This window comes from Pangasianodon hypophthalmus, chromosome 14 (assembly GCF_027358585.1).
Source record: "Pangasianodon hypophthalmus isolate fPanHyp1 chromosome 14, fPanHyp1.pri, whole genome shotgun sequence".
Lineage (NCBI taxonomy): Eukaryota > Metazoa > Chordata > Actinopteri > Siluriformes > Pangasiidae > Pangasianodon > Pangasianodon hypophthalmus.
Genome location: NC_069723.1, coordinates 11,486,846 through 11,500,959, shown reverse-complemented (window position 1 = coordinate 11,500,959; position 14,114 = coordinate 11,486,846). Strand labels below are relative to the sequence as shown.

The 14,114-nt window shown below is 39.0% G+C and overlaps 1 protein-coding gene across 1 annotated transcript; it reads left to right on the top strand.

Moving 5' to 3' along the window:
* Positions 1–1,292: 1,292 nt before the first annotated feature.
* hif1al (hypoxia inducible factor 1 subunit alpha, like) lies at positions 1,293–14,114 on the top strand. The gene is made up of 15 exons (XM_026924802.3): positions 1,293–1,456; positions 6,080–6,270; positions 6,440–6,594; positions 7,251–7,335; positions 7,432–7,544; positions 8,138–8,325; positions 9,482–9,588; positions 9,704–9,851; positions 9,952–10,175; positions 10,355–10,491; positions 10,575–10,664; positions 10,760–10,896; positions 11,247–11,352; positions 11,452–11,572; positions 12,674–14,114. Exons 1-15 carry the CDS (start codon positions 1,434–1,436, stop codon positions 12,751–12,753), a joined length of 1,905 nt encoding a protein of 634 aa, XP_026780603.3. The 5' UTR covers positions 1,293–1,433; the 3' UTR covers positions 12,754–14,114.

Sequence of the window (14,114 nt, the reverse complement as noted above, 5' to 3'; positions counted from 1 at the left end):
CTTGTTTTTGGTACATTGAGTCTCGTTCTAATCACTTAGCCTATCTAGTGATCTAGTGGAGTCTAGTGAAGTCTATCATTCTCTGGATGGTATATATACTTCTGTGTTTCCTCAATAAATTTGAGGGCTTTGCTAACTGAATCTCGTGTCTGTGTGTGTCACTTTGCAACTCTCCCCAAGCTTGGATCGGAGTCAACTGCGACAGTGTGAATCTCGTGGGACCATAACCGGGCCACATCAAAAATCCCAACAGTCACTTTGCCTTATTTGGGCAACCATATTACCCAAATGATAGAATAAATGATAAATGATAAAGTAAATGATTCATAAGACAATTTTTAAAATAAATCACTAGAATACCATTAATGTCCCCATGCCATTAGCAAGGGTGCTAGTTGATCACAGATTGTATATGTGCTAATTCTATGCTCAAAAACCTTTTTTACTTTCAACCATGTTAATCGTTTAAGAGTAAAATGCAGCCTTTGTCAGCAAGCAATCCTTGCAAATACAAAAACAAAAAAGTTCAAGATTGTTGCCTGAGATGGCTTAACACATTTTTGAATGGTTAAATGCATATTTTTTTAGATTCAGTGTTGAACAATTTTTATTAACGTTAAATTTTTAAGAGTTAGTGGCTTTAATAGGTTTTTCATAGTTGTACCTTACTAAATCTATTTATGAAATGGAAATAACTGTGGATACTTCTAGTAGAGAAATTCTGGCAGAAGATATTTTATGTTGGCCTTTTTTTTCAGGCTTTTCATTCATATAACAAAACCACTTGGTTCTTGTGAATGTCTGCTGCTGCTATTCTGCACCTTGCTGTAGTTTTGCATCTATTCTGCTATTGTTATTCTGGTGCTGTCCTTGGATTTTTGCACTTAATTACTGATGTCTCTTTGCACTGTGTTAGCTGTTATTACATGTTCATGTCATACTTCATATCTCTATATCTATTTATTTATCTATCTATAGATTACAACATACATGCTTTTGCAATAGTGTCCAAACATCGTGTTTTAGTAACAGCTGAAGTCCTTTGTTTCTGTCCACGTTGTAGTATTCATAGTACAGCAGTGTGGTGCAGTATTCATAAACACACACACAAATGGCTTTTACTGAAGTGAAATCCCCCTCCTGTACAGACTGAGATAAACAACTCAGGGATCTGGCTGCAACTAGAGAGAGAGAGAGAGAGAGAGAGAGAGAGAGAGAGAGAGAGAGAGAGAGAGAGAGAGAGAGGGAGAGAGAGAGAGAGAGAGAGAGAGAGAGCTCTGTGTGTGTGTGTGTGTGTGTGTGAGAGAGAGAGAGAGAGTGGGTGAGTGAGTGAGTGAGTGAGTGTGAGTGAGAGAGAGCTGAGCTGCTGCTCGCTGGGAGATCTGCTAAAGGAATATTATTTACATTGAAGTTTGTGCCTTGCAGCTCGCACTATGACGACTACTGTGGCTAAAAGGTCAGTGTTTTAACTGTTTCTTGAGCTCCATTCTTATATTAAATGTGTGCATTTGTAAGGATTGAGACAAAAATGCGCCTGAAACTAAAGCACAGCTGGCTAACTGGAGCTAACAGGCTAACTGCAGCTAACAGGCTAACACACAGGCAGGGAGTGTAATGTGAGTTATATATGAGGTCTACTAGCGTCCTCGGGTCAGGAGACAAAGTCTACACTACAGAGTTGGATTTATTTAGCATAAATTGAGGTTTTAGTATGAAAATGTGAAAGTTGGACAATATTAATGTTAATGGAAAGAACAGCAGTGTATCAGAGTAAACGGTTCTGTAGGATAAAGTGGAAAACAAAGCCACAACACCGAGCGAGGTTGAGGAACAGCCAGCCATGTTATTAGGTATAGATGCAAGGCAGCGTTCAAAGGCGTGTGTGGGTTTGTTTATTGAAACAGTTTTTCCAAGTTAAAATTTTTTGCAAAATACACCTTAATACAGCTTCACAGTAGATCTAGTTCTTTTGCTTTCGTGTGTCTGATGTTTTTTTTTTTTAAAGATAAAATAATAATTAAAATTTTAATTCGAAAGGTGTTATTTAACAAAGGGCAGCGGAGGTAAATGTAAACACACACGTTAGCTGTGTTTACAGTAGTGGGTTAGATGTGTGCCCTATAATCGAGTATCTGAACTGCAGAGTACACTGTGTCTCTTTCACACACACGCGCGCGCACGCGCCGCCTCTCCTGCTCAGCTTTGTTTATGAACACTTTATGATCACGCCTCCAAAAGTGAATTGTCCTGAACTCTGCACACATGAAGAATGTTCAGTATTTTTGAGCAAATCAGATCCAAAAAGTACTGCTGTGTGTGTGTGTGTCTTGACACATGGCAGGTGATGGGATTAAAACTGTTTGGGCTATATAATATCTCAGAGAGCACAGAGGGGAGTTGCGTGCCAGGGTTTGGGACTCGCTGAGAACTGTGTGTTCCTAAAATATAGCGGAAGCTCGTCATAGCTCTGCTTGTGTACACACCCTCACATGCGCACACGCACACACACACACACACACACACACACACACACACTCACATGCAGTCATTCAAAACAACTGACCTTATAAATTAGAGTACAGGTCTTCAACCTTCTCCAGCTTGGAACCCACATGTGATCTCTACGCAAATATTCAATGAGCATAATCCAACTATTCAAATACAAGTTGCATAATAGTGTGTGTGTGTATATATATATATATATATATATATATTTAAATTGGAGCTATGAGAGTCTTTTCCCCTGAACTTTCCTCCCACAGGACTCATATAATTTACTCTGTTTTAAAATGTAGATTCAAAACATTTTGTATTGTATTACCAACACTTTTCTTTATTAAAATTAAAATTTATTATTAAAATTACTAGATTCAAACTGGCATTATTTATGTGTTTTTAAGTTCATTCACTTAGGCTTATAACTAGGATAATTTAATAATAATAATTATAGCAACTACCATTGTAAAAAGTAAATCACTGTTCATGGCCCCATTGCAGCTTCCTGAATCCCAATTTAAGAACCATGGAATTAGTGAAAATGTGAATGTTTAGATTTTTTTTTCCCCCAAATTTTCAAAACGTGATCATCAGTTTTACTCACGCCTGCTGCCAAAATTCAGAAATGCAGGCCATCCAACTATTAGTGTAATAAAATAAATAAAGAGTAAATGGACCTCAGTTTTGTAATTTTTGTGCAATAACTTCATGGACTGCTTTTTTTTATTTTTTTATTTTTTTTATAAATGTTTAATTATATAGAGTTATTTTGATCAGTGTTTATATACAGAAATATCCCATATTTAAGGTTGTCAGTAAGACTGGAACTTTGAAAGTTGTCGTTGTGGCTCTAACTCACATGTACACTAGTAGACTAAGAAGTTTATTAAATAGTTTTTCTCCTGCACCCTCCCCCGATGGCAGTTTGGTTTTGCTTGGTCTTGTGTGGGCCTGGGGCGAGGTGGCTTGACCGGCATGACCTATAGCATTGTGTATCTCCAAGAACAAGTTTCTGACAATACTGAACCACTTCAGGATATAGAGAATATCACAATCAGCCAAGTCTTTTAGCTTCTGCACCATTGTTATGATATATCACAAAACTGTTTATTGCTTTCAGAGGTTCATGACTAAAGACACCCCTGCTGAAGCACTCTCAGTACTTATTATTATGAAATAATAAAATATTAAAATGGTATTTAAGAAACTGTTTAATATGTTACAGATATGTGACACACATTATTACAATCAGAAGCCTCAGAATGGAGTATAATGCAGCACTAATTTCATATTGGCTTACATCCTGCATACACATAAGCACTGAATGTCCCCTACACATGAAATGAGAGCTGAGAGCTCATGCGCTGGTCAGGATCTGTACAGCATGTTCTAAACATTCCACATGGTTTTGTTCTATAAGAGAAAAATATTTGAATGTCACGAACTCCACAGGGGTTTAGAAAGTTGGCCATGCTGAACTGATCAAGTCAATCATGTTCCTGCCTGCAGCCACATCTTTTCTTCATTACGTTGTGCTGCTTTGCTTCATTCATATGATGTTTATTCAGTATAGGGTTTTAATCTGATTGTTCTTTCCCCAGGTGGAAAAACATCGTGTGTATCGTGGCAGGCAGGAGTGTGTTTGCTTTGGAGACTATGTCCTTTAAGGAGTGTTAAACTTGCATCTTGGGTTTAAATTCCCACTGTTTGTTATTAAACTCGAAAGTCCAGACATGCTGTTTCTTCACATCCTGTTTGAGAAAAAACAAAGAGGAGTAGAACACAGGCATAATTTATTTGTTTGATATTGTTGCTGATTCTGTTTTTAGTTTCTTTCATGAATGATCTGATTAAGGGGAAGCTGATGTTGTATAGAAAAATAAGATTTTGAAATGCCCTAAAACCGATATCCAAATAATACAAGAACACAGTTTTTACAAAGTAAACACCAACAAGTTATCGCAGAGTTGCTAATCCAGGATTTTATGAATCCAGGTCTCTGGTTTGTTGTGGAATGTTCCTGGAATGCGGCCTACAGAAATGTTCTTATGTTCCCAGGCTACGCTTAAGACAGTTTATTGGTTTAAAACATAGTAGAAAAATGGCTGCTAATTTTCCACACTTCTGTTATGTGTCAAAATTTTCTCATACTATTTTTCTGCTTATCTTGTCAGGTCTGTTGGGAGAACCCTCCCACAGCATTTGCTAAGGTTTCAACACAAAAAAGCTATTCAAAAACACCTCATAAATGCCTTTTTGTTTGTTTTTATAGTTGATAAGAGAACAAATGCTCCTTGAGCTTGCTCCAACTTTTTTCATAGAGAATACAGAGAGATACAAATACAGAATATTATTTCCGTGGATTCCCTCTTTTGGTTTTAACCGTAATTTTCAGTGGTGTTTAAAACACATTACGTACACCTGCAGGACGCTGAGTTACACAACCAGATGTTAAATTCTCAGGGCTTTCTCTCATGAAAAAGGATATGTCTTTTAGACTAGCTACTTGGCACAATGTGGGAATTTCTTGGGAAGACTAATGCATCTCTTGTAAGTGTCATGAATATGTGGAGAGTTAGCGTAGAGCTGTGTGTCAGGAATGAGATTCTCCAGGACCCATCAAAAAAGTGGCAGGAGAGGGTGGATTTTACTTTCATATGAGTCAGAACGGGAGGTCAGCTATGAAGCTCTTTGGACAAACAACAGCCATGTTTATGAATATGGGAATGTATCGGCTGAATGTGTGGCACTGAGCAACACATTTACCACATTTATTCAGTCATTCTCAGTAACTACTTTTATGGTCACTGTCATGATGGTTTTAGTGTCTAATGTTTTGGGAAATATAATCACCAACGTCTGATAGAAAATGCTGCAGGCTTTAACAAACAAAAATAATAATTGCGTAAGAGGCCATATTGGTCAGAATTCCTTTGGGTGTGGTGGGAGTGCGATTTAAAATCAGTCCAGAGCACAACTCTACTTTAGGGCATATTTAGGATTCTGCTGGTGTCTCATGGTGGGGTGCTGGGGTTAGGTTCCACAGAAGGAGGCCTGGAGGATGGGCTCTGATGCCTAACAGACACCGAGCGTTTCTGTGGGGGAAGGGGGTAGAGAGTGTTAGACAGAGTTAAATGGGGGTAGTTTTTCCTCAGTGAAAGTTGATCTGGCCATGCTACCGCTGGCAGAACAAAACCTGACAGCAGCAGAACGCTAGCATTATTACTGGGGCAAGTTTGTGCAGAAACAAATGTGAGGGAAAAAAATTGTTAGTTAGTTAGTTGGATTAGTCCTGATTGGGTGGTATTTTTGGGTAGTATTTCACTTATTACTCATATGTTTGCTTCTATTTTAATTTGCTCTAGAAACGAAAGTGTTTGTCTCAGATGTATGCGAATTGTGCATTTTTTTGTGCGTTGAACCTAAATTTTTTTCACGTAAATATCATGAACCTGAACTGTAATGCACTGAATTTGTTCATAAACCCAGAAGCAGACAGTGCATTTAAATCAGGGTTGTGTTTGTAATTTGACACACCCTTTCAATGTCTCAGAGTTTTAAGACCCACTTACTCTCTCCTCAGGCCGAGCTCAGAGCAGAGGAAGGTGCGTCTGCGTGATGCAGCTCGCTGTAGGCGGAGTCAGGAGACGGAGGTGTTCTATGAACTTGCCCACTCGTTGCCCCTGTCACGCCGCATCACCTCCCACCTAGACAAAGCTGGGATCATGAGGGTGACCCTCAGCTACCTGCGTATGCGCCACCTCGTCCACTCTTGTAAGTTGAGTTGATGATCACTCCTGCACAATATCATACTGGGGCAAGAAATTTTGTCTTGTTCAGTGCTTTATAGAATTAGTCCTCAATCCCTTGAAAACTGTGTTCTAAATTGGGCTTTTGGTCTTGTTACTAATACATTGTTTTTGCTATTGTTGACTTTCTGCAGCATGGACCAAGGCACCGGCAGCAGCGGAGGAAGAGGAGGATCCCACTGATGCGTTCTACCAGCAGGCGCTTGCTGGCTTTATCCTGGTGTTGAGCGACGACGGGGACATGGTCTTCCTCTCTGACAATGTCAGCAAGTTCATAGGTATCACGCAGGTCAGTGCAGCCCTTAAAGTGGAAGTTCAGTTCTCTGGAGAATGAATTCTGTGTGTGATGCAGTATATAGTACTGCCATTAAACTTGGATCTGTTTATTCTTCTACATATAAATACACTGAGGAGTCACACAGACAGTATAAGGATTGTGCCTTGTTCCTTTAATGGATCATACTGTACAAAGCTTTAGAAGGGTTTAAAATACTTGGCTGGATTTTTTTAATGTACTGAAACAACTTTCAAAGTATATGTCACTGTGAATATCTCGCTTAAATAAATATACCAACATTTTAACCTAAACTCTGTCTACTGCATCTGTAGTGTTCTTGCTTGTTTTCTCCCCTCAGTACAGGGAAATATGTTAAAATTACTGTCCATGGTAATCGCACCTGTTACAGATACAGTAAATACAGATTATGTTGAAAATGCTGAGTGAGTGTTCCTTTAAAAGCGGGGTGGATATGATATGAAACTTTATAGTGTTGTTTACATTGACTCTAGATCTATTTGAGATAATATGAACTCTAAATAGGCTCATTGTGTCTGTAGCAGTGTGAAGGATTTGCATGGTGATTGAAACTTGATATTATATTGGTTACTTCACAAAAAACTGGGATGTCTTGCGTTTCTGATTATTACTTGTGTAATGCTGTCTAGCTGGAGCTGCTTGGCCAGAGTGTGTACGATTATGTCCATCCATGTGATCAAGAGGAGCTGAGAGACCTTCTTACCACCAAACCTGGTAAAATAATCTTTGAGTTTTGAGATTGTTGCTTGCCTCAATCCAGCAATGTTAACTTAAATAGGCTAATTGTAGTGTAATTTTTTTAAAATATAGGACTCTTTAAGAAGAAGTCTGAGAGTTTTACAGAGTGCAACTTCTTCCTGAGACTGAAAAGCACACTAACGAGCCGCGGCAAAACAGTGAACATCAAGTCTGCCACCTGGAAGGTAGTCCTACCCTGCTACTGCAATAATACCTGAATGGCGTGATATAACATGTTTGTTCCAGAGCACTTGATGTCTCAGTTGCAACACTGTTATCTGGATTTAAAGGAGAATAGATAGCCTATTAATTTCCTACTGACATAATCTAAACAGTAATGTACTACATGACTTCGCTTGTATCTTTTATATGATAGGTAGATTGTTTTATTTAGTTTCATTCAGGGTTCTAATCTGTAGTCCTCAGTCACTGTACATTTTCTGGTTTTCCCTGCTCCTAGCATAGCTGATCCAGCTCATTAAGGGAGAAACTGATTTAAACACATGCACTGCACTGATTTAATTTAAACGAACATTTAATTGTACTGACATTCACTTGTCAGGAATTCACCATGAAGTTAATCAGGGAGGAGTTTTAGTGTACATGCAGTCCACAATCAATATCCAAGAAACGATGTAGCAATTGACTGAAACTAGACCTGAAACTAGTACAGTTCCTAGAGACTCATCAGGAAGTCTCATGTCTGAACAGAAGACAGTACAGAAGTCTGGCTGGAATTATACAGGCAGTGATTTTATTTTTCTGTTCCCATATGCAGGTGGTTCACTGCACAGGCCACATGAAGACATTAAACCAGGAAGGGGAAGGCTCCTCCCCTGCAGGGAGCTACATGACCCTGCTGTGTGAGCCCATTCCCCACCCGAGCTGCGTGGAGTTCCCTCTGGACAGCAGCACCTTCCTCACACGCCACAACATGGACCTGCACTTCAACCAGTGTGACGGCCGGTAAGGACGCAGCACCACTCATACCTTGCTTAAAGAGTGCAAGCCATTCTCAAAAGTACACACCCCTCCTCATATTCATCTGGCAGGTCAGGAGAGTTTATGTGTGTGTGCGCGTGTGCGTCTGTCCGCGTGTCTGTCCGTGTATGCACTCTACACATGCTTGGCACTAAGAATAACTGTGCTGAGTCTACGTGCAGGAACCTTGTTTTTCTAATGGAACATACTGCCTCTTGTAAAACATAAACAGCTGAAGTTTACTAAATCTAGTGCTAATATTTTACTACACACACTGTGGTAAAACCTTCTGCACCTGGGTAGGAAGCGTTAACCACTACTAGCATGAAACTGAGAGTGTAGATAGTTTTATTTAGTTTAGTCAGCTGCTATTTTTTAATGCTATGTAATGGGAGAGGCTGCAAAAAAACCTCGGGTATGATGAAAATATAATACCAAATGTTTTTGGTACTCTGTGCCAACCATGACAAAATGTAAATGTGTTATCTTCATTAGGCTGTCCAGCATTTGTTACCAGCAGATGAACTGATTAGATTTTGGAATTGATCCAAACAGGGTCAAGGTTACAGCAAGGTCAAACTTCTGAAATTTTTCTTCAGTAACATCCTGCCTGTTTGAAGTATAGTTTAATGGTATTTCAGGCAAAGAAATTAGTAACAAGAAAGGTAAGATGTGTGGTGATGGATGCGTCCCTGTTGACGCTGTTTTCCTCTAACGTAGGAGTACAGTGTCTGTACACTTCAGTATCATGTACATTTGATCTTTTCCTTTTAAAGTAATAAAATGCATTTGCTAATCATTTAGTAAACATGAACTGGTGTTAGTTATTTGTTCCTTTTGCTATTAAAAACAGTTTATGGGACCACATGGTGATATTTAAATCTTAAAATCTCAGTAGATTGTGGTAGAATCCATATGTGAGCTGTGGTGGTTGAGGTGGTAGCTTCTGAAATGAATGTACCATTTGTTTATTCAGGGTCGAAAGAAATACAATATCATGTGCTTTGGGCTCTTTTTCCATTCTAACCACAAGGGGGCAACGCTGAGCAGAGACGGAATATATTTGTCATCCGTTTTACTATGCCTAGGGCAGTGAGACCTGTGTCCAAATCAGTGTTTCACTCTGGAAATGTGTTCACAGGGTGACTGAGCTTGTTGGATACCATCCCGGTGAGCTGATTGGCCGATCTGCCTATGATTTTTTCCATGCACTTGACTTTGATCATCTGACAAGGAGCTTGCATGTCTGTAAGTACCTGCAGCAATATTTAGAGATTAAAAATTAATGATAGAATGACAGATTTGTACAGCACAAATGATGAATTCTAGACATTCTGGTAACACCAGTATTGCCCTGCCACAGTGCTCTCCAAAGGTCAGGTGTGCACTAGCCGTTACCGCTTCCTGGCTAAGAACGGTGGATTTGTTTGGACTGAGACCCAGGCCACGGTGCTCTACAACAGCAAGACCTCGCAGCCTGAAGCTGTGGTGTGCCTCAACTTCATCCTCAGGTGCTTAGATCATGTCCATGGCACTTCTTTTACCCATTGCAAGAACCTTAAATGCCAACTTGTGTGTGGTGTCTAAGTGCTGTCCCTGTTTATTTTATAGTGCGGTGGAGGAGGCAGACACTGTGTTCTCCATTGAGCAGACGCGCAGTGAGTTGACGCAGGACAAACTGAGTGTAATTGAGATGGAGGACTCAGAGGATGAGATGAGTAGCAGCAGCAGCAGCAGCAGCAGCAGCAGTGAGCTTTTCCACAGTTTGAAGGACAGTCCAGAGGATCTGCTGCAGCTGGCACCAGCTGAAGAAGATACCATTGTACCGCTGACAGGTGAAGCATGAACACACTTCCCATGTTATAGAACTCTATTCAAAGCCATTTAGTGAATGGATGCACTAGTCATTTCATACTGATGTGAAGCTTTTCTGGCTCCTTGTTTGATACTAAGCCAAGCTGGACAAAACTTTCACATTCTCATTGCCACTGTATGTTTTATTCCTATTCTGTAGAGCATAGCGAGTTGTACTTCGGCCCACCATCCAGCCCCAACACAGTGCCCAAATGTCCAAAGGAGCTGTGTACCCCCAAACTCCGCCAGCTCCTCTCTCCCATATTCGATAGTACCGGCCCCAACTCCCCTGATCTGGTGAGTCACAAGCCATTACTTCTTGAGTTTTCTCTCCATATTGTGAAATATGATTTAATCGTCATTTTTGTTGTGGCTCTCAGAGCTCAGGTGATGAAGTTTCCATGGACACTGGTGAGGTGGAGAAGTTCTTTGCCAACAAGCCAGAGGAGACTCAGAAAAAGCCAATGGAGGTAGATGGTTCACTAACATCACAGAAATGATCAGGATCTTATTTTCATATGGAAATAGTACAAGAAGCAGAAATCCTGATGCTGCTCTCTTTCAGGATCTGGATGACATGGATCTGGATATGCTGGCACCCTACATCTCCATGGATGAAGATTTCCAGCTGACGTTCCTGCCCAAGGTGCCCCAGTCAGAGACCCAGACTGCTGAAGTACCAACTACAGCTTCTAAGAAAAGGTATTGTAATAGAATAATAAAGTATGGCTGCACTTTCACATTCACCTACATGAAAAGTAAAATTCAGATGAATTTGCTAATCCACCAGGATAAATGTATTCATGCTTTATTTGACCACTTCTAGCTTACGTAGCCTAAATGTTGATACTGAAACATATAGGTCTGTTTCTTGTGTTCAGTATCAAGGAAGACCCTCAAGACAGTGTTGAAATATAAACACTGGGTGTGAGGCAGGAATAGACTTGTATATCTAAACTGCAGAATATAAATGTATTTGTTTATATTTTGGGGAATCAGATCAGCTGAGTTCATTAGAGAACTTGTCTTTGCTCTTTTCTGATCCTAAACAGAGGTCTGGATGAAGAGGAAGACATTCCATCTCTAACATCCAACTGGGAGAAGAGACGGAAGAACTGCCCCATAGAGGAGGAGTTTCTGCTCTCACATTCCTCGTTGGTAAGGAGATAACTGCTAGTGTAAAGGTTACATAGCAGTATAAGCAGGAGTGTGGTGTCTATAAAGTAAATTGTATTTGAATTGTGTGTTTTGGATCAGATGGACATGCAGGTTGCAGGTGGATTAGAAGAGCTGGAGCCTGATCGTTGGAAACAGAGTCAGCTCCTGACAGACAGAGACCCTGTGCTTGGAGGAACACAAGCACTGTGTGATACAGCAGGTACACACTAGAGGGCACTATTTATTACATTCCAGTTCTCTCACCTGTGTCCTTAAACACATTAACACTTTTTGACATACTGTACATCTTTATGATTTACAGAACTCTTTATAATTGGCAGTAATATATATATACACATATACACACACACACACGTTTAAGATATTTTAGATATTTTATGTAGTTTTGTGTGTGTGTGTGTGTGTATAAAACACACACACACACACACACACACACACACATACATACATATATATATATATATAGTATATATAGTGTGTGTGTATATATATATATATATATATATATATATATATATATATATATATATATATATATAGTATATATATATATATATATATATATATATATATAGTATATTGGGAAATTATGTAATGAATAGTGCTTTAATTTAGTGTATGCTTGCCTCCTTTATTTATTTATTTATTTGTTTGTCTATATATACAGTACACACCGATCAGCTCTAACGTTAAAACCACCTATCTAATATTGTGTAGGTCCCGCTTACGCCACCAAAACAGCTCTGATAGTTAAATACACTGACTAAATAGTTGATTTGGCCACCCCTACTATTTTTGCTATATCTCTGAGGGATTTATTTTGATTTTTTCAGCCTAATGATGGCTTGCTTGACTGACAGTGACAGCTCTGTAGAAGTCATGTTGAGAGTTAAGAGCATCACGTTCTAATTGCGAATGCCAATATTTAAATCAACTCCATACTTGAAATCAACCTTTTTCTCTTTACTTTTAAGAGAAATAATGAGGGAATAACATACCTGATCATGGAAGAGCTGAGCCACCAGATTACTTTTGGTCCCTTAAAAAGGAGGGGACCATATATTAAAAAGTGCTGTAATTCCTACACCATTTGCCTGATTTTTTGATGTGTATGAAGGGAAAAACTGCAGTGTACTGCAGCAGTTCATTTTAGATGTATTAAAAGTTCACTGTACAAAACGTTTTCAGAGAAACAGGATGTCTTTTGTTTTAAGCAGGATGTTTTTTTGCTTCAAGTGCTTTCAAGAAGTATGCCTTTTTGCCAACTAACCTTTGTTCGTATTTTACTTGTTTCCAACAGCTTTGATGAGGGATTCTTTCTCATCACAACCACCTGATTTAATGGCTCGTTTAACTGGGACTATATCAACACTTGCCTGAGGAGAGAAATGTAATGTAAATCATGAAGCTACCACGAAGATGCTTTATTGGCTTTTTATTATGAATTCATAATAAAATGTGTAATATTCACAACACAGTTCAAGAAGTTCTGGTGATCCATCACCTGTGAATTAAAACCACTTATGAAAGAACAGATCCTTGCCAGTTTCTTGTGCCGTCCTCTTAAGATTGAGAAGTAGCTGAATGGGTTGCGAGACCTGAGTTCAGTTTAGTAGGGTTCGAATTACCATCCTTTGAGCAGAATTTGTCACGGGTGTTGACATCAGTTATACGATGCTCACTTGAAAAACATGCGCTTCAGACTCGAGCAGAGCTGGCTGATGCTGTGAAACCAACGACCGTCCAGATACCAACACTTACACCAAACAAAACAGAACTCTGTCACATGAGAGAAATTTTTTTCAAAATGTTGTGCAATCTTGGACCTGGACAGAACCAGTTTATTCAGATTTTTGCCTTCACTTTTTCCGGTGCATGAATGAACGTGGTCAAAGCATTTGTTAATCAAATCAGTTTAGTTTCTCCTGGTGCTGTGGCTGTGGAGGTCTAAGTAAAATAACTGCAGTACTGCATTGTATAACCCCATCTCCATCCTGTGGTTGTGAATGAAAAGACTTTTCATTTGTTTTTCTATCTGAAATGAGTGATTTTAGGTTCATTTTGAGCCGCATTTTTAAATGGAGGAATATACATGTCTGATCAATGCCATGCATAACGCACACAAGTCCTCACCATTTTCTGTAACATCTTTTTATTAAGCATTTTATATACCTTTGCATATGTACCATGTAAGTAAAAATACAGATTCATTTGTTTTGTTTATGTTGTATCTTTGTGTCCTTTCGGAATTTACAGTAATCTTTGACGCTTGTCGGCTCTTCCTGTAGTGTTCATGTAAATAGAAGCTTGTCGTGTATAAGGTCTAGCAAATTGGGGGACGGTAGCCGGAAAGTATTTTTAATCTGTCTTTTGCATTTAATCACTGAATGTGTTAGACTTTGATCATGTAGTTTATCAATATATGGGCTAGCTTCATCTGTAATGATACAGTATTCGATCTCATATGAAAACTGTTTCTTCATGGATTTGTTCTCAGTAACTTTTTATTTTATGTTTGAAGTATTTTTTTTTATTTGTCTTGAGGGGATGGGGGAATATTTTCCCCTATTTTTAAGGTGCCGGTTGAGAAACCTTATAAGCTATGTTGATTGTCAACCAGACATGCCTTGCTTGTACGTTTCCTTACTAATTTGCTGTCTGAAATCCCTGTATGTCTTGTTTCAGTTTGCAAAAAAGTTTTTAATCCTGAATTCTAACCATGAATTAACTATTTTTTTTTT